General features: G+C 41.4%; 1 protein-coding gene across 1 annotated transcript; it reads right to left on the minus strand.

Annotated features, from left to right (window-relative positions):
- Nucleotides 1-890: 890 nt before the first annotated feature.
- MMRN2 (multimerin 2) lies at nucleotides 891-20,237 on the minus strand. The gene is made up of 7 exons (XM_042818869.1): nucleotides 19,723-20,237; nucleotides 10,364-10,486; nucleotides 9,334-9,440; nucleotides 7,951-8,019; nucleotides 6,543-6,716; nucleotides 3,568-5,469; nucleotides 891-1,409 (listed from the first exon to the last, which is right to left on the minus strand). The coding sequence occupies exons 1-7, from the start codon at nucleotides 20,001-20,003 to the stop codon at nucleotides 1,021-1,023; spliced, it is 3,045 nt and encodes a 1,014-aa protein (XP_042674803.1). The 5' UTR covers nucleotides 20,004-20,237; the 3' UTR covers nucleotides 891-1,020.
- Between the last annotated feature and the right edge of the window lie 206 nt (nucleotides 20,238-20,443).

Here is a 20,443-nt window from a genome sequence, read left to right on the forward strand (position 1 = left end):
GTTAGAGTGAATTGTAGAAGTTTTCAAGACAGTCTGCCTGGTCCACAGAGAACAGAGAAGTAAAATTGTCTTGGCTTCTTGCTTTTGAGCAACCACTTAAAAAAAAATATCACTGCTAATATATAGTCTGAAATGTTTTTCCTTGACGGTGATGGGGACATCTGCCACAGGAGGGGTTCTTTTTTCATAGAATCCTAGAATGGTTTGAGTTGGAAGGGACCTTAAAGATCATCTAGTTCCAAACCCCCTGTTGTGGACAGGGTTGCCAAATACTAGACCAGATTGCCCAAAGCCCCATCCAGCCTCACTGCCAGGGATGGGGCGTCTACAGATTCTCCTGGCAATCTGTTCCAGCACCTAACTACTCCCTGAGTAAACGATCTCTTCCTGTTGTTTACATCTATCTTCTTTTAGTTTAAAGCTGTTACTCCTTGTCCTGCCACTGTACCCCTTCATAAAGAGTCCCTCTGTGGATTTCCTGTAGGCCTCCTTTAGATACTGGAATATGGCTATGACATCTCCCTAGAGCCTTCTCTTCAACCCCATTTCTCTCAGCCTTTTTCATACGAGAGGTGCTCCAGCCCTCTGATCATCTCTGTGACCCTCTTCTGGACATGCTGCAAGATACCCGTCTTCCTTATGTGAGGGTTCCCAGAGCTGAATGCAGTGCTCCAGATGGGGTCTCATGAGAAAGGAGAAAAAAAGAAATGAGTTTTAAGTGAAGAAAGCCCCGCAAAGCATCTGTTCTGATTAGGTGCAGTTCTCCCTGTGGAAGGAATTGAGAATGTGCATTGATATGTTTGGAATCCAAACCATTAGGTCATCACTTGAAAATCACACTGCTGCTCATTAGCAACTAATCAAAAGCCAAACACTTCCAGAAAAGAAGCATGAAGACAAACCTAGAGTAGTGCTATGTTTAAACACATGCAGTAGGATTGAATACATCACAGATGAAGCAATAGTGAATTGATCCATTGCATCTATGGAAAAAATATCAGTAAAACACAGTGTTACTGTTCAAGTTTTAAATAGTAGGAATCCACTCATTGTTGTCCCAGGTGGACTTCGTTTCTTGACAGTGCCCTGCAGCAATTCAAAGCACACTTTCTCTCCCTTTTCCATTTCTGCCATAGCAAAAGAAGTTACGGTATTTCCATCTGGTGTCTTCCTCTGACTACTTGAGAGAGTTCTTTTGTACCCACGGCTAAAAGAGAGCTGTCCCAGTGCTGGTCCTGAACTAAACTCCACAGAGATGACAAACAGGTAGACGCCTTTGTGCGGTGCTTTAAAGTAGCCATGTTCAGGAAAATAGCTGCTTCCATAATTGAGGTATGTTTCGTTAAATTTCAGAGCTTTTTCTTTATCCTTTCTGTCTGAGAATCCCACATGGAATGCTACTGATGAGTCTGAAAAAGAGAGAAAAACAGTATTTTAACAACGAGCATTCCTCTTCCCAGCTATTGCTTTTTATTTGCTCAGGAGCCTAAGTCATGATGGAAACTTTCATTTTATTAGAGGCTGTGCAGCCGATTCATAGTTCCAGATAAAGTATTTTGGAAACATTATCTGTGAACACCTTTCCTCTTTCAGACAAGAACAGTGGTACTTGTTTATGCAACTATCAAAAATGCAAGGTCAGGAAGATATAAAACTAGATCACTTCACGTAAGGCGAAGAAAAAAACCCTGAAAACATCAAATGCTTTTTGGGTATGGGAGCTCTTCTTTCCTAGTCCTTCTTGCCCAGAGCTGTTAACAGAAGAAGGGAGTTTGTAAAGACACATGCACCTATGAGGCACTTAGTTAACTACCTGAAACTGTTCTGATGCCTACTCTCAAATTACATACACTGAGAGATTGAAAGTGCCCAGAACAGGCACAGAGAAACTTTGGCAGAAAACTTGCTTTGTTGGGAGCTTATAAGCAGACAAGGCCATGAAATGCTGTGGTTTACAGAAAGCCAGTTGGGTTACTTCCAGTCTTGATAAGAGACTGGGGTCTTTCTCTAAAGTGTGAGAGCACTGCACTGCAGTCCCCGAAAGCCTGCTTACCTCAGCTGCTAGGATAGGGTGCAAAAGGTGGGAGCATTCCTGTTTCAGCCTCACGGTCGTTGATACAGATGGATAAGCTTTACCAATTACTTCTAACAACCACTCTCATTACTAAAAAGAAATGCCATGTTCATTTGAACTTCTAGGACTGAAAATTTTGTTAGGACTTCTGTTTGCGTATTTCCAGTAGTTTGTAGTTGTGATCTGTTTTCATGTGTTTTCAAATTTGTTGGAAAGTTCTCTTGCAGTTCTGTTTTTTAGAGAAGTAGTCAAGCACAAATAAAAAGTCCTTAACCAAGGAAAAGATTCATTCAGTGTGATCCGATGACATGAATAGGCTTTTGTTTTTCTATTAAAGAATGTTCCCCTTTTATTTTTATTTTTTTTCAAGTAATATTTTTACTTCAAGATTCTTAGTAGAAAGATAAACATGCTTTAGAAAATACTTCTGTTTTGCTGGCACTTAAGGCATCTTATTCTTGGGAAAGAAGCAAAGTCAATAGTAGTTCAACTGCAGGTTTTTGTTCTTGTTTTTAAAATAAAGGCCAGAAATAGCTGAGGGAAAAGAAATGTAGATTGAGGTAGTGACGAAACAACTGATTATAAAGACTAGGCAGATATCACAGCAAAACACAAGGCTCAGTGATTTTTCCTTTAAAGTTATTGTAAGCTCTCTAGAACTGCATTCTGTTGTGTGGGAAGATAAAGAGATTAGATCAGGATCCTTAGAAAGGCATAAGGGTGAGACCAACCAGGAGAGAAAAAATTGCACTCTTTTTGCTGTCCTGAAAGCAATTTGAAATATGTTCTTTGCTTATTCATTCTTAACTACAGTTTTGCAGCACAGTTGCCTAAAGGGGCTGATTTTTGTTCTGTGTTATGTGTCCATAGCAAAGGCTGAATCATAAAAGCCAGTGGTAGAACTGTGGCACTTGTAATTACGTGGTGCTTTTGGCACACTGATACATCAGTGCAGTATAAGCCAAAAACCTACCTTAACTCTAAGAGAGAGATTGCACTCCGGGCAGTTCTCCCTGTTCTGCTTACACAAGTTATTGCAGTTAATTTAATGTATCTGTCCAGACTGATGAGGATTTGATGCTTTGAGTATACCCCTTATGGACTGAAATAACTGAGAAAGAAGCAGCAAACCATGAGGCCCAGTGTTCCCCATCAGCGTTTTAAGAGTTCATTCGATAAACATGAGCATCTACAAACAAAATTTGGGTTCTAAGTTGAATTAATTCAAGGCCAGTTACACAGTAGCTATAATGGGTGTGTTTATTTTTTTTCCCCTGGCTTTGAGCAAAAGTGTACCACTGTATTGACTTGGTTCTCAATCAAACAGTTTATTTAGATGGAAGAGCAGAGATATCAAAATACCTCTCTTAAACATCCCACAGGATATCTGGCAGGTTGCAATTTATATGCTTTTGAGGGACTGGGAGTGACTTGCAGCAGGGCCCAGAGAGAAGCTAGACCTGCACGTGAGCAAGTAAGATAAAAGAACCTACCTTTTTCCAGCAGTTCAGTCTGCACTCTATTTCTTCCACTTACTATCTGTGTATTTTCTCTCGGCTTCTCAGGCTTTTTTTTGTCTCTTTGCTTGTCTTGGCCTTTCTCTTGCCTTCTCACTTTTCTGGTAAGCATTGACTGAATCTTTGCAACATCCAGACTTATATTTGAGGCAAGTAATCCTTCATCGCTTCCAAACAGCTTTTTGAAAATCAGCAGATGTTTTTCCAGCTTCTCTTCAATTTTTTCTAAATCTCCTGAGATAATTTCCACAGAAGTGTTAAGTGGTTCTACTACATTTGCAATTGTATGATTGCAGCAGATACTCATGTCATTTCTGGATTCGTGCCTCTTGATTGCCAGACTCAGATATTTGATGTCATTCTTCAGAGTCATTATGTCATTATACATTGAGCTGTGCAAGGAGTCATCTTTGGAAGCCTCATAATTAGGTTCCATATGTTCTACACTGCTGAGCTGATTAGCTTCATCCAGTACAGAGTGTGTCTGAGTTTCCTGTTTGGGACGCTTTGAAGATGCATGAACACTGTGATTATTCTGTTGTCCTCTCTCCAAGCGATGGAATCTCTTTACAAGAGATTCTAAAGTCATATTTTGGTTTTGGAGTTTATTTGAGATCTCTTTCAGAAATTCCTGCAGCTGAACTACTGATGATATTAGGGTACTGGGATCTTCCTCAAATAGGACTTCCATAAACTCTTCTCCCAGTAAAGCCTCCAGTGCAGCTTCGTGCCGCATGGCATCTTCTAAAAGTGAGCCGAAAGAACTGTTGAGGTACTTGATGTGTCTATGAATTTCTTCATCTTTCTTCTTCAAGAGGCCTATGTCTTCTGAAAAAGATGCAACTTGCAACTGAAGCTGTCTGTTTTCTTCTTGACGCAGGTTAAGGGACTGATGGATAAATGGAAAGGCTGAGGAGAGCTCTTCCATTTCATTCCTCAAGAGGTCTTTGAAAACAGATTCTAACTGCTTCATGTCCTTTGATTGTTGGCCCTCAAGGGAATAAGTGATGTTCTTTAAATCTTCCTCAAGTATATTGGTGTCAGAAGGTATCTTCTGGCAATTACATTCCTCCATATATCTCAACAGATCTGAATAGTTTTCCTGAAGATTTGAGAGAGTATCATTCATCTCTGATATCTGCCTTTCCATTGCTGCTTTATTTTCTTCAATAAGAACTGATTTCTCCATTAAAGTTATTGAAACATCTTCAGGCCTATACTTTGAGATATTTTTTTTCAACTCCTTAAACCATCTCTCTAGAACTGCAATATTCTGAAAGGCCACATCTGACTCCATGTAGAGGTCTTTAAGCTGTTTTGCATGCCCTGCCAGCATGTCGTTTATTTGTCTGATGGCTAACTGTGTAGTTTCATCTTTGGGACTGTGATGCGAGGAGAGTTCTGTTAAATTTTTTTTCAAAGTCTCAAATTTATTTTCGAGATTGTTTTGCTCGTGTTTCATATTTGTCATGTTGTTGTTCAAAGCTAAGTGATGGGACTGCTGTATCTTGTGATGCTTCTTCAGCCTTGTGTCAGTATCTGCCCTAATTATGGTGAGGTTATGCTCAATACTAGCCTGCTGCATTTGCAATTGATTCTCTATCTCTCTTCTTATTTGATCAACTTTCACTACATTTTCCTGGACTTTAGATTCGAACTTAGTTCCCAGCTCCTGGAACTCTTTTTTAGGCACTGTGCTCTCTTGGAATCTTTCTATGCTTTTCTTGTTGGTTTCCACATCGTGGGACAGGTTTCTTACTATGTTGGAGAGATTCTGTAAGCTTCTGTTGAAGCTCGCCCACATTGGGTTCAAATGTTTCCTTAGAAAATTCTCCATGTGGGGAAACAAAAATTGCCGCAGAAGCCTTTCCTGAAAATCTGTTAAAACAAAGTTAATAATAATTATTATGTTTTAAGAAAGCATCTTAACCTGACCAGGGTAACTCAAGGATGTATTTTTCTTCAGTAACTGCCATCTTAATTCTCAAAATCTAAGCATATGCTGAATTATTTGTAACAGCAAAAATAACCTTATTTAAATTGGCAAAACGTGCTGTGTTTCTGTTTGCAGACTGCAACTTAGATATGTATTGATTGCCCCGTTTAAGTCAGAGAAATACTGCATTTTTAGATGCTTCTAGAGCAGTTTTATTAATGGTTGTAACTGCTCATTTTCACAATTTCTTATCTGATGTGCTCCTGCTTATGCAATTTTCTCATACCATTATTTGTCTGATGCTTTCTATGATGTCCCTAATGCTTCACAAAGTTACACGGCATCTTAGCACCTGCATATCCTAGGCAAAGACTCTATAACTTGAAAAATCTATGAGGAGTCTGTACTAGTGTGACTTAGACTAAGGCTTGATTTTGAACTTGAGCATATGAACTGAGTGACTTGAAGTTCAGACTGTATCACTAGAAGACCTTTCTCTAAGTCAGTGGTTCAGATTAGTAGTTCAAATTCAGTACTATTCAGACCAAAGTTTCCACTGCAATATAAAGCAGGAATAATGTTTCAGATAAATGGGCACATGTTGTATTTTTACTATGTATACCAATCTGAGATTCAGCACATTGGGCTAGGAGTCTGAAAAGAAGAAGAAAAAATACATCTAAACTCAGCATCCTCGTAGAAAAGAATGCATGGAAGCAGAATAGTAAGCTAACGAATTAGTGTAAGCAATCTCTTCATTCTGTGGTTAATGCAGATTCTAAAATTTCTGAAGAGTATGAAGGAATCTGCCTTTAATTTAATTTCACATTTTGACTTCTGCTTGGATTTAATTCATTACTTTGTATTGGAATTGCACCCATTTTCTTCTCTCTTTGGAAGCAACCTGCAGACCAGGGGATATTAGAGTGCATTCTGGCTCTCAGGCTCTCCTCCTGATCTGCATGGTCTTACAGGGCCTGTTGACAGGGTGATAATTCTACATCAGACCTCTCACCTTCATTACTCTGGTTCACTTCTAAGACCATGCTTGTACCGTTGTTTTCAAATATTCGCTGTAAATCACCTAAGTTGCTGACTGCTTGATGAATATCACTTTGAAGATCATCCAGTAATGCCTCCTGATTTTGAATGACTTCCAACAGCTCTCTTGAATCCACTGGTGTTGACACTAATCACAAGATTCAAAAAGAAAGTGTCATGCCATGACGTTGCAGCAACACGTATTCCTACAAGACCTGTGACCTCTGAGAACACCAGTGTATTTTTTTTCCTCTGGAAACCTTGCAATGACATTTAGGGATCTGTTGATTTATAGCAGCTTAACGACAGTTTACTTGCAAACTTTTTTTTCAGCAGCAATGGAAAATTTATTTAAATATTAACACAAGACCTTCAACCATGGTAGCCACGATGGTGGTAAAATATTCTTCATTTAATACCTCCCCATGCCATAAAAACATTCTGAAATAATAATTGCTTTCAAGCCAATTGACAGGAAGGATAGCTAAGCTTTATAACCCAGAATAAAAGGACAGGATGAAGGAGCAACGAAGGTGTTTCACAAAAGATTCAAGAGCATAAGGGGTAAGTGTCACCGCTGGCTCTCACAGAGGAACCCTTTAACTTATATTACTCTAAATAAATACCTGCTAACTTGAGCTGAAGAATTAAAAGTGTATGTTGAGTTGCAGGAACCGGTGTGTCTTAACTGTGCCATCCCTGGGACCTCTTCCCTTCCAGGATTACAATTGACTTTTCAAGCTAATGTTTTATAAACTTGAGTCTTCTAAAGCAACTGTTTATTCATTCAGTGCTGAGAGCATAGTGTAAGGAAGACTCTCTTTCAGGGCTGTAATGCTATCCTAAACCCAGTTGCTGGAAGATATTTAATAGCACTACAAGCCTCACCATTTGCCATATAATGAGGAAAGGTTCTTCTTGGATATTAGATTGGCAAGATGAGATAAGAATCATAACAATATTCTCAAAGCTACTAGTAGAGGCTCTAAAATGGCATTTGGAATAGATTTTTTTCCTGGTAAGTCATCTGAAGTGCTTTCCTATGAATCCACTGAGCAGAACAAGGAGTTAAACATCCACACTAACAAAGGGTTTAACACCAGCTGCCATTCTCACTAGGTTTAAGTGATGATCAGCCAGCTTACTACTGTGAAACTTTTGGCTGTTTTCTCAAGAACATTCATATAATTTTATAGCAAAAAACACGTATAAATGGCAGTGAATGATACATAGTTGTGTAAAAACTTTCCCAAGCAATGCTTTCACTAAAGATATTATCCATAGTTTATCACGTTAAAGGAGCAACTGAAAATCTAGCTTTTGCTCAGGGCGGTGACTTGAGATGTAAGAGAATGGCAAGCAATGGAAGTTCAAGAACATACTGTGGTTTGAGGACTCTTCTTCTTGCCGTCCTTCGGTTTGACTTCTTGGTGCTGTAATGACATTAGGATCTGCAATTGAGATGTGATACATCTGTGAGAATACTTTAGATGCAGAGACTAATGCAGTTCAGTAAGGCAAGAATGTGCAGTTTCACTTGCAATGTGACAGATGTGGAGATTGGCTTCTGCAGAGCAGGAAGAATCCTAGGATAAGGAACGTTGTGCTGGGAGAATTTCACTTGTGGCACTGCACCAAAATGCAACACCTTGTAAATGATGATGCTGTGCAGTAGGGATGGGGTTTTAAAATTCATACAGAGTTACTGATCATAAGAAGTTAGTCTGTTACAAATAGATGCTTTTCTCTGGAGAGTCCTTTCAAAAGTTCTGCAAATTCCTCTTTCCTGTTCCAGTTACATGAATGTTCTGCTATTGCAGCACCAGCTACAGTTGGTGGTGCTGTACCAGTGGAGAGATAAAAATGAAGCGATTGGTTTTGGTCTGTGAGCATAACTGAGTAGAGACTAAGCAAAACACACTGTATTTGGTAATAGCCTTCTAACCTCCTAAATAGAAGCCAGACTGATAAATTACCTTAGAGATAAGAACTGAGAGGAGCTATCTGCACAAAAAACCTAAACCTAAACCAATAGAGATATAAACAGGAACTCCAAACTTTTCTGAGGAGCAAACTTTTCACCAATTAGGGTAGGTGAAATGGACCAAGATTTTCACCTGAATGTTTGACTTCTTTGTTTAATGCCTTAATTACTACAGAGAATTATCTTTTTATTTCAATATAAATTCGTCCACTTTTGAATAAAGCATTTTGTTAAATCTTCTGAGTGCTGTGAAGCATTGCACTTTTTAAACCATGCTGTTCCTCCCCTGCCCCCTCACCCCCCTTTTATTTAGCAGCTGCTGCAATCAATATTCAGCAGTACAGGGAGCTGTGGTGGTGGTTCATGGCACAGAAAGGCTTGCTTTAAACTGGATGCTTGGCAATTTCCCCCCACAATTACTTCATCCTCTAAACAAATTTTTTGATATATCGCATGCTGGTGTTACTTTCTCTTATCATTACTTTCTATTTGCATTTAGGCAGAGATGGAGACTTCATAGGTGGAGTTTTACATGTGTCAGCTCCCCTGGTAAATGAATGCTTCTCTCCAAGTGTGATGATTAGTGGAAAGTGTTGTTGCTGTTAGCCTTGTTTAAGGCTAATTACACCTCCTTCCTGTTGCAAGGCGATTTGGGGCATAGCATGCCAAAGAAAATAAAGCATCAATTCCCAAACCAGAGGAACAAATAGGTAAGCTGTTTTTTGCCACAATGAATGTGGTTTAGTCTTAATTCCTATGCATGCTCTCTGGCTTTCCTTACCGCGTTGTTCACAATCCTTCCCAATAAATCCAGGGCAGCACTTCCACTGCAAAGACTTCAGAACCTTCTGTTTCACTTGATAGACTGGCTTCAGGGCTGTCCTGTACCTGAGGAGCAGGGTCCAGGTGTTAGTTTCCAAGTTATGGTCAGCTGGCATCACGTGGGGCAAATCCACTGACTAACTGTATGCTGGTGCCAGTGGTGTCCTAGATAACTAATGCAGAATGTGGTTTAAAAGTTTGTTGTAAATTTATCACTGCTGCTCACTAAAACAGTTAGCAGCAGTTGACAGCAATATTATTTTCTGCATAAGATTGGTTTTCAGAACTATTTGCAACAGGAGGTGTGTGCAAATTCATACATGCTGGCAGAATGTAAGTACTGTTCAGTTAGCAGTCTGCATTGGTCTACCTCACCTTCCTCCTGTTTGTTGTCCTGTGGGGATTTTTGTCCAACACGTTGCAGTAATCTGACAGGAGTCTCAAAGAGATGTTACAGCTGGCAAACATCCATAATTATCACAAACAGAACTCTAATATTTACTATTATAGACCTGTCCCATAGGCTTTCACCTGTGCTCTTTGGGCAGCCAGTCCTTCTGAAATAACAATAATCCTTTGGGCAGTTGTGTATCTGTAACTACGAATAAGTCTTACTGATGGTCACAGGCAGAGCTCTTTGGTGTTTTGTTGTCATTTTTAAGTTGTGTGTGTATTAGGAACCTGAAAATTGTGAAAAAGATGTGATTGCTTTTTTTTTTTTTCCCTAAATTAACGTGGGTAGATTAGAAAAATCACTTAATCCCCTTGTAGTCCTACACTTGATGGTTTTTAAAGGCAATAATTATCCCAGGTTATTTAAATGCCTTATCATGATAGGTACATAAATCAGACACTACCTCACCTTGGTATTAAATTAAGTTGGTGCTTAATTTATTTTCAAAATGTGCCGATCAGTAGTTCTGAAAATCTGATTCAGATACCTCAGAGAATATCTCGTTGTCTCTAGTGGTTTCATCTGGGGTACTTACATGATCTTCTGGCAATCTGGAGCTCCGTTTGGGCAGGGCTGCTGGGAGTTGACAATGTATTTCTCCTTCATGCAGGCCTCAATGTATGTCACCAGACGAGACTGTGTGACAGAACACCAGTTCCTATTGGGGAAAAAGGAATTTCAAATAGGTCTTTTAAAGTTTCTGCTTGTAGCAGTGACACAGAAGGGCAAAATGTAGAGGGGCTTTGTTTTTTAGGCTGGATGATGAGGAAAGTGAAAAATGCTTGCTAGCTTCTCCCCTCCCTCGACTCTCTGTTCCTTTGTTTTCATTTGGGATGCTTATCAGAGTTTCTAACAGAAGGGTTGATTGTCTGAACTTTGATGCATTAGTTCCATTTCCAGCCTTTTCATTCAGCAGCAGAAATTCCCAACCCATGATAACCTGCAGGTTAATGTTGCTTTAAACGTCAAACTGCCTGGATGGGCATGTTGCCATTTCAGATGCCTCACAACTGACTCATCAGGTCTAGTCTGAGTGCTTCTGGAAAATTAATCCTACATAAACTCAGTTAATAATCGGTGTCTGCCAAAATATTGCTATGTCTGATCAGTTACTGGGCCATCTTGATTTTTGCATCCAACCCCTGGCTCCATTGGATCATCAGTTTTGTAGCACTCCTTTGGTGGTCTCTAAGGGGTTTATGTCCTCCTTATGATGCCCAAACCTGCACACAGTGGTTGAGGTGAGGCTTCACCAGCGCACAGTGAAGTGAGGAAAAAGGATGTGCAAGCTTTGCTGGCTCAGAGAACCTGCAAGGAGATGAGATGTTAATAAACACCGTGTATCTCCTTAAAGCCTGGAGGGAAAATAGAAATAGTATTTTTTTTGTGCCATTATGCATATTGGTTAAACTCCTTTTCCATAAGAAATCAACACTAGTTTTTCAAAACAAAAGCAGAATCAGGTCTTGAACAATGCCAATTGTATCCACGGGGGAGTTTGGAAGGATCAGGAGGTACTCCAAAGGTTTGTGTTAAAATGGAGCAGAGCATTGTGTGGGGGAGAGCTGTGCCTGATAAAGAACAGCTGAACTTTAGGCGGTATATTTTTATATGGGAACACGGGAACTAAATCTCTGATAATCAGCATATATGGAAAAAGTTTGCCTTTCTTGTCTGAGCACAGAAACAATGGGGAACCAACTTGAGCTCGAAAGCAGAAGCTGTGGTCATGGCAGCTGGGAGAACAGCAGGGCAGCCAGGAGAAGGGAAGGAAGCTGGAGAGGGAAGGCAGACAGCCTGGGCAAGCTGGGCGAGTTCCCCACACTCACTGCAGCCAGCTTCTCAAGGTACAGCATGGCTGAGATGTCAGCAAGCACACCTGTGGGCAAAGCTGCTCTCAGTTCTTAGAGACAGGCATGAAAGCTGTGCAGAAGCAGCCTGCTGCCACTTTTCTTGTGGTTCCAAGCCAAAACAGCTGTCCCCTGCCATGTGCCCAGCAAGCCATTGCTGTGAGTGGCTTTTGCAGCTCAAATCCTCTCTGCTCTTTATTTTATTATTATTTTTTCCTAGCAAAATAACCTGGCTCACACACACTGCTAGCCCAAGCAGGCACTGGTGCCAGGTGCAGGGCCTCAGACCTGCCCAGTGGGGTGCCTGCCAGATCCCAGCAAGGGTCCACGTCCCATGTGGAAATCTCTTTTTCAAATACGATTATTTTGCTTTCATGTTTTGTTCTTTCTTGATGAAAACAACCCACACCCCATGAATCATCATCTGTGCCGATTCGTTTTTCCCACTGAGCGTGGCTCCCAGATGAGTGCTTTTGGTCACATAAGCCTCACAGATCTAAACCAAATGTTTACATGCACAAATGTGTGTGAGCAAGATGAGTGTTTTACTATCACAGATATAAATGCACAAACACATTTAATAGAAAATAAGAAGATTCTTTTCAAAACCTGCTCCCATGCTGTATGTATCTGGTGGGCTTACTCCTAGGTTCTCTCCCATACAAGAGAGTTACGTTATGTCAGAAATTGACCCCAACCTGCTGCTTGGGTAATTATGTATTATGTGGGACATAGAATATGAAGCAAAAGGAATTTGACATACTTTGTATAAAAGCTGCCTTTAGTAGTAGTCATATTTCTGTATGTTTGTTTTTTCTTTAGTATCTGCTTGCTAGTTTTCCCTGGCTCAATGTAGAAGTTGATTTGTGAAGCTGAATGGCAATATCATATCATACTTTGGTTGTAATTATAACAGTTTTTAGCGGATTTGAGTTGGATTCAATTTATCAAATTGTATTATGTCGTCGAGTAAATATGTAAAGCCCATTTTTCCTATCTGTAAAGGGCTGCAATATAGATACATGTGCCCAAAGGTGAAACCTCTATTGCAGTATTTTTATATATCTTGTCAAATGCTTCCTTTAAGGAAACTTTTCTATCTATTACTAAAAATACTCCTTAATTGTATTAACCTTGAGGGAAATACGTCATTCCTTAACATTAAAGTGGAATGATTTAAAGACTTACAAAGGCTTGATCTGAAGTTCAGTGAGACAAGTGGCAATTCTGCACTGACACCAATGGGCTATGAAGCCTCAGTGACTGCCCTTTCACAAAGAGAACTTCATTCAGCCTGTTTCTGGGACATAGAAGCTTTATGTTCTGCTTCTGTATTTTTTTCCCCTTGTGATTTTGTAGCTTCACTCACTGACTATACCACCAGCTTTGCACTCTGTGCTTTCATCCTCCTTAATAGGGTTTCCTTTCAACTCCAGCCTCTGTGGCCAAGGAGAAGCTGCTTTGTGAGGAGAGCAGGAGAGCTTTATTTCTAGGGTGGGGAATGATGAAGCTTATAGCAAAACTGCAAGTTGGAGCAACGCCGAAGTCAGCCCTACAGAACCAGGGCTAAGGATGCTTGTTTTGATGCTAGGAATGGTTGGTTTTGCTGTTGTTGTTCTTGGATATTACACCTGCTTTTTCTGAAACACAGCAAAACACAAGCAGTTTTGTTTGTGATGTCAGAATTTGGTCAGACATCCTGCTATCACAGCAGCAGGACAGGAGGTAAAGCAAAGTGGCCATAACTTTGTTACAATGAATACAGGGTTGGTTCTTTTCCACATAGTGCTACAACTGATAAGAGCAGCATGATGGTAGATGAGAATAATGTCCCCCAGCACAGCCAGGTACTTCAGTTTCATTGGTGGTCTCCTGCTTGTCACTGTAATGCATCATTTTAGACCGTTGCTGTGTCAGTGGAATTTTTGCCTGAACAAAAGCTGCAGGATGTTGTTTTTCCATGAGTTTTGTTATTCCTTTGTCTGTGCTCATGCAGCAGAGCTGTCCTTCACATCAGTTTCCTCCTGTTTCTGTTCTCAAGGAAGGCAGTTCCTATAATTACTTTGAGAACTCCTGCCCAGCGGATCATGACTGTTACTGACAGAGCACAAGTCATTTTCTGTGCAATGCAAAAGGCACAAGGTATGCAATTATTGCTGCTAAGATGTGCTACTAGATGACAACAGAAGGCTTTCCAGTTCTGGGCTCCCCAGTTCAAGAAAAAGACAGGGAACCTCTGCAGAGAGGCCAATGGAGGGCCAGGAAGGGGGCCTGCAGTATCTTCTGTACGAGGAAAGGCTGAGAGACCTGGGGCCTTTCAACCTGGAGGAGAGAAGGCTGAGGGGGATCTTATCAATGCTTGTAATTATCTAATGATGGGTATCAAGTGGCTGGGGCCAGGCTCTTTTCAGTAGTGCCCAACAACAGGACAAGGGGCAATGGGCACAAACTGGAACACTGGAAGTTCCATACAAGCAGAAAGAAGAACTTCTTTACTGCTAGAGTGACAGAGCAGTGGAACAGGCTGCCCAGAGAGATGGGGTGTCCTTCTGTGGAGATATTCAAGTCCCACCTCGAGGCTTCCCTGTGTGACCTGCTGTAGGAAACTTGCTTTAGCATTAGGATTGGACTCAATGGTCTCCAGAGGTCTGTTCCAATCCCTACAATTCTGTGCTGGTCTCTGAATGTGAAGCGATTTCCTACTAACTTGTGTTAGGCTCCTGACCTACTCCAGTTGAAGCAGAAAAAAATCAGGCTTTAGCAGTAGAATAATCTGTGTTCAGTTTTTCCCACAGTGCAAAGCGCTGACAATAAAAGAGCACTCAGTTCAAAAAAGAGGTAAAGCATTGCATTTAAATTAGTCTGAAATGGGACTGTGCATGTCGGTTTTAAGAAAGACTCATTTGGGGAGTGCCAAAGGGATTAAGTACTTAAAAAGGTGCTGGCTCTCATAAGGAACAAGGTGTGCCCTTGTTTTTAATTAGCAGCTGATGTGTGATTGCTGGTGACCTGTCAGCACATCAGTGAATTTTCTGCTCTGCTGAGCAGGCAGCACTGTGTATCAGCCAGGCAGCAGGAACTACTTCTCTTGTTTCCCTCTTTCCCTGATTATGGGTAATGCTCCTCTTGGGCAGGAACTTTGTGCCTCATGCCTTGAGCATCACTGATTCTAACAGGGATTTGATGAAAGTAGACTGATTGATTTGTAGTTAATCATAACAAGCTCAGCTGAAAGAGCAGCAATGCCAAGTGTTTGGATTTTCTTGCAGTACTACAAGTCTCCCAGTGTCCCAGTTCATTCCAGCTGTGATGCCAGTTAGTATATTTTCAGCTATGGCCTGTCCTGCAGAATGCCTTGCGAATGCAGTGCCACGATGGCTTTCTGAGTAAAACCAGTCCTGAACTTGGAGCCTCACAGCAAGCAGCATTTCAGAGAAAGCAGACTTGGTTGCAGTGGCTTTTGAGGCAATCCCACCTGTTGTACAGCTACTGCAGAGAAATTTGTGCAAGAGTTTTCTTCACAAAGCATTCACAGCCGTTTCCTTCCTTATGTCTTCCTCAGCACAGTGCAAGTTCTACAGCCCGCTCTGAGGGCAGCTTAAACTGGGATTTCATCTTCTGATTGTTGCAGATAAAAGCGCACTCTCACTTCATCTTGAAGTGGGATTGCAGCTGGTGCTCCCTGCCAGCATAGCTGTGCTTGTGCCAGCCAGTCAAAGATGCAGAACAAGACAAGGTTCCCAAACTGTGTGCGCTCAGTGAGCAGCAAGGCTTGTCCTGATCATCTTTTCTTCTCAGCAGAAGATTTCAGTTTGTTCAGAGCCAGCTGCTAAGGGCTTGTTTGAGGGTTAGTGACCCTCATCTGTAGGAAGGCTTTGGATTCTGTCACTACTCTTAAACAAGAGATCCCTTGCTATCTTCTGAAGGAACAAATTGCTACAGCTTGCACTAATGAACCATGTAACAATGGAAATGAATCTTTTGCATGTGGAGGGCTAGGTAACTACTGTACTGCGCTCAGTGAAGCTATGTTTCTTCAGGAACTGCCCATCAAATACACAAAAGGGAAGCCATTCCACCTGTAGCTGTGCAACTCAACAAGAGAGTTGAAGATTTCCAAAACTCCTGAAAGGAGGCAAGTGCCAAATTTTGATAGGAAAGCCACTGCTTCTGTTAGTGAACTTGGCACTACAAAAGCTATTGTTGAGCACTCTGGCCGTTCCACTAGTGTGCAGGATGTCAGGGGCTGAAGATCACATTAAACTGCATTTAATCCAGAAGTTGCTTTATTTTAAGCCTGCGTTCTATTCCCCTTTGGTGGGAAATTTCAGTATCCCATAAACATCCTAAGAAAGTCCCTCTCTAATTTGGAAGAAATAGATGAGTCAGTGTGAAACTGATATTAATCAGATCAATTGATGTTTTCCTGTAAAAGCAGAAAAGAAAACGAGCTGTTAAGATTGGGCATTGTTTTGACTTTTCCCATAATAAGAGCTATTTTGGTTTCCTCTGCTTCTTTGCACTCTGAAGGACGGATGGCTCCCCCTTTGGGCACCCTGGCTGATCACAGACACCAGCTCTGTGGCCATCCCAGTGCAGGGCTAAAGGAAGAGGTGCGTGTTTCAGTGAGATAACAGCACTGCTGGCTGACATCAGGAAGCCTTCCTCCCATCAAGGGACAGGACTGTGTATACAAACCTTGACACAAGTCAGCATGATTAAGGATCTACTTATTCTGCAGATTTTTGCCTTTTCTGTCAGGATTCGGGATGGGTTTTTTTTTGTTTGTTTGTTTTTTCCCCCCAAACATTTTAACTGTAAGAAAAATTGCAATAGATGGGAGATTGAGCATCTGATTGTGGATAAAGGAGAACAGAGCACTAAAATACCTGCCATGACGGAGATACAGTTCACACAGGGCAGGAGCTCCCTGACGATGATTTCGCTTTAGGAAAGAGGAAAAGTTCTATGACTTTGTCATAGAGAGGGAAGGCAGGTTTAGCTCCTTTGCTTATCCCCACCTCATCACCACTTCCATTTCTCCTTCGCTGCGTGAGCCATCCATTTGGGGATCAGCTCTGTCAATGTGGTTACTGAGGGGTAAAATCAAAAATAGCCTCTGGTTTTTTTTTTTCTCCTTGAGCTTATTTTTAACCTGGAACACTTAAGTGATCTGGTTGACAGTGTTACTTCACAGGCCAGGCCAACTGAGGATACAGGGAACTCTGGGCTTCGCTGCCCAAAAGAGCATGTGGTGGAATTGCACCTTTTAGATGCTTTGTTTTTGTTGTTGTTTTTTGGGGTTTTTTTTTGTTTGTTTGTTTTTAAGAAATATGAATATTGTGTGCATGTAATCTGAGTCATCAGTGCAATTCTTTGTGGGGCTGCAGGCAGAGGGATTGGATTAGAGCCTGCATGGGAGTTATGGGTATTATATACTGTATATTTATGAAATCTATCACTTGTCTTTACTGTTCTTACTCTTCAACTTCCATGCCTAAAACAGATGCTAATAGAGTACAGATCTTTGTATACTTGTGCTTCCATTTCCCTTTCTACTTCTGCTGGTAAGTTTGTGTACTCATGGATCCATTTATCTCAGCCATAAGGAAGTTTTGTCGTGTCAAACTGATCAATTGCACAAGACAGCTTCAGGGAAAAAGAAGGAAACTTTGAACAAGCACAGCCTCTCTGGTGCGCTCAGATACAAGCAGCAGCTGAGATACCAATCTCTTACCTAGCCCTTCCTTTATCAAACAGTTGAAACTGTTCTTTACTATCCACACATTTCTCATTAAAAACTGCCTTATTTTAAAACTCTGATTAGAATAACCTCATTATTCTGAGAGGAATTCAGTAGTAACATAACATATCCAGGCATTTGACTGGGCCTTAGTGAGTCATTTCACCTTACGTGCTGAAACAGAACACAAGGAATTCCAATGGCCTGGGGAGTATTAGTCATCATGGTCTCCAATTACTCAAATGACCATGAGAAAAATAATACTCATTTATTTTGAAAAGGTCTAAGAATGTTTTGTAACAATCATCATTTCTAACGCATAAGAAAAACAGCAAGAGCTTGGGGGAAAAGTCATTGATTGTTGCTAGAAAGGTATCACAGCGTTGCCATGGACCAGTTGTTGGTTTCCATCACCCCAGAGCTTTTAGTGGTGTGTGTGGATTTCACCATGTCTCTTAGTTCCTTGTAACTCCCAATGCCTTTTCCCTTGCTTTCATTCCTTGCTCCTTCAGCCATCTGCAGCAACACTAAGGATTTGGAGCACAGGCAGAAGCAGACCTGTGCTGTCTGTTAGTGTATGCGCTCTCCCCACTCAATTTTGGGTACAGCTCCTCTGAAAACATTAAATTTATTTCCTGAGATGTGCTGCCTTGCTGGGCTTATCACTCTAATTGTGATTGCTCCAGCAAAAGACCGAATACCCTGAAGCTACTGGCAGGCTAGATCTTGACTGCGTGTAGTCATCAGCATTGCTTTATAATAGGGAAGAGCGTTGTGAGTTGACTCATTATGCAACCATCTCCTTAAAAGGAGGAAGCATTTCTCTTCTTGGGAGGAAATCAGGATGAGTAACAGCTTGTGCTGAATGGTGTTACACAAGTTGGTGCTGAACAAAGTCACACAGCAAAGGAAAAGGTCCTAATTAGGAAAGTATATTACAGAGCCTTGCTGACCTCTACAAGTACCTCTTTACACGTTTGAATTTTTGCAGCTTTTAGATTGCTATCAGCGTTTCAACAAGCCATCAAATGCCTGACACCTTGCAGTATAGCATGCAAGGCCATGGTAATGGTTCTGTTTTGCTTTCCTTGCTCTGCTAGAGTCTCAAATGCATTAGCCAGCAGCTGGTGAATTAAGTGTGCGCCATTACTGAGCACTGTCCATCAGAAAACTGCAAGTCAATACTTGGTGGGATTTAGAAAACGATTCGAGGTTAGTGCTATGGCATACAGATCTGTGGGGATATGGAATATGAAGGAAAACAGGACTGTAAGTCCTGCACTGTATTACATGCAGAAGGGAGGCCTTAATATTACAGGTAGATGAGATTTAGAAAGAAGATGGCAAGCTTTTGTTTGTGTGGAAAGGAATCGTGACATGAACAAGGATTTACAGTCTTTCCCTCCCTCCTCTCACTACCCCAAGAACATTTGAAGAGAAGAATCAGAGCATCCTGAAGCAGTGAGCTGTGAACAGCACTCACTGTGCTGCTGTTCCAGCCGTCCTGAGCAGTAGCCTTCCATCAGTGCTATAAAAGATTCATTCCCTGTCCTGATTGGTTTTCATCTATTTAAAACATTCAGGGACCTACTTACATGCCCTGTAAAACTCACGAAACGCATAGTGTTTGGAAACCTTTCTAGTGAAGCACATGCTTTATCTACTCTGAATGGGTACACAGCTAGAGATGATTATGAGAAGTATGTGAAAATCCTTTTTTGTTTTCTCCTTTCTCTTTTGGTGGGGGGAAGGTTGAATTTGTGATATGCTTATTTGTTACTCCTTTTATATTTACTCCTCACTGTTCCTGTTTTGCTAACATCCTACTCTTCTTTCTCTCATCTTCCTCTTTCCCCAAGGCCCAGTTCTGAGCTGAGTATGTTCTGATGATAAGCAAAGGTTGCCAGTCGGTAAAAACCCCCATTGGTGTGTGAAGAGAAAAAGTGAGGAATGAATTTTATCTAGTTCTGCTGTGCCTGAAGTAGTATTCTGTGTTACTGTGCTACAGGGGAGCTGCAGGGCTCTGCCTCATGGCTTTAGCCACACCAGGTGCATCCAGGCACTGCATCCATCCTGCTGTCTTTAGGATAAAGAGTCAGCCACGTCTGTGGTTTCATCCTTCACAAGCAATTATATTTCCTGTTCCTGTAGTTAGAACATTAAACTTCTCCTATTTGGATGCAGACCAATCCCTATAATCTAATATGTTTCAAAGAGAAACCTTTATCCATAATGGTCTTTCATCACGTTTATCATACGTGACTCCATCACGGGCATGAACATGCATATTTGGGTACTTACCCGTTTTGGGATGGCGGGCTGACAGCTTCCAGCTGCTCTCTTTCTCCCTGGTGTGGGTAGGCAATACTCACAGAGTATTCTGGCACATCTGCCCGGCGCTCTGCTGCCTCCCAGGAGCCCTCTTCCTCCTGCAGCAGAGCCCTCTCCGGGTCTGTGGGGGTCTGGTGGCTCTGTGCCTTTGAGCCATGCATCGGAACATCGTGGTAGCCGTGATGGTCGATGTGCCGGGCCAGCTTAGCCAGTCCTATTGTGTTACAGATGAGCAAAACCTTCACTAGCATTGTGGGCTTTTTTTCCCACCCAATTACACCTGTCTGTTGTTCTCCTCTCCGGAGCGCAGCCTGAATTAGTGCTGGAATGCCCTGGCAGTATTCTTTAAACGAAAAGTTGGAAAAAGGAAGGAAAAAAAAAAGATTTGTAACAAAGAGCGGAAAAAGCTTTCGACCCTCCCAGGCACTGTGGAAATGTCCGTGGCCATCAAACAATGTGAGCCTGGTTCCTGTGTGGAATGCCTCTAACAGAGGGGGAAAAAAAAAAAAAAAAAAAGGTGGTAGGGATATAACTTATTCAAGGAACTTCTGAGTTTGGCTGCCTTCTAAACTTATCTGTGAACAGGAACTCAGCTTTTATCAGCTGCCTTCTCCCTCAGGCACAGGAAAAGGATGTTAGCTTTAAAGGAAAGGAAGAGAAAAGAAAGGAAAGAAAATACTGAGTGGTGTAA

The sequence above is a fragment of the Centrocercus urophasianus genome, unplaced genomic scaffold (assembly GCF_019232065.1).
Source record: "Centrocercus urophasianus isolate 14NV4802_14NV808 unplaced genomic scaffold, USGS_Curo_1.0 seq_17, whole genome shotgun sequence".
Taxonomy (NCBI): domain Eukaryota; kingdom Metazoa; phylum Chordata; class Aves; order Galliformes; family Phasianidae; genus Centrocercus; species Centrocercus urophasianus.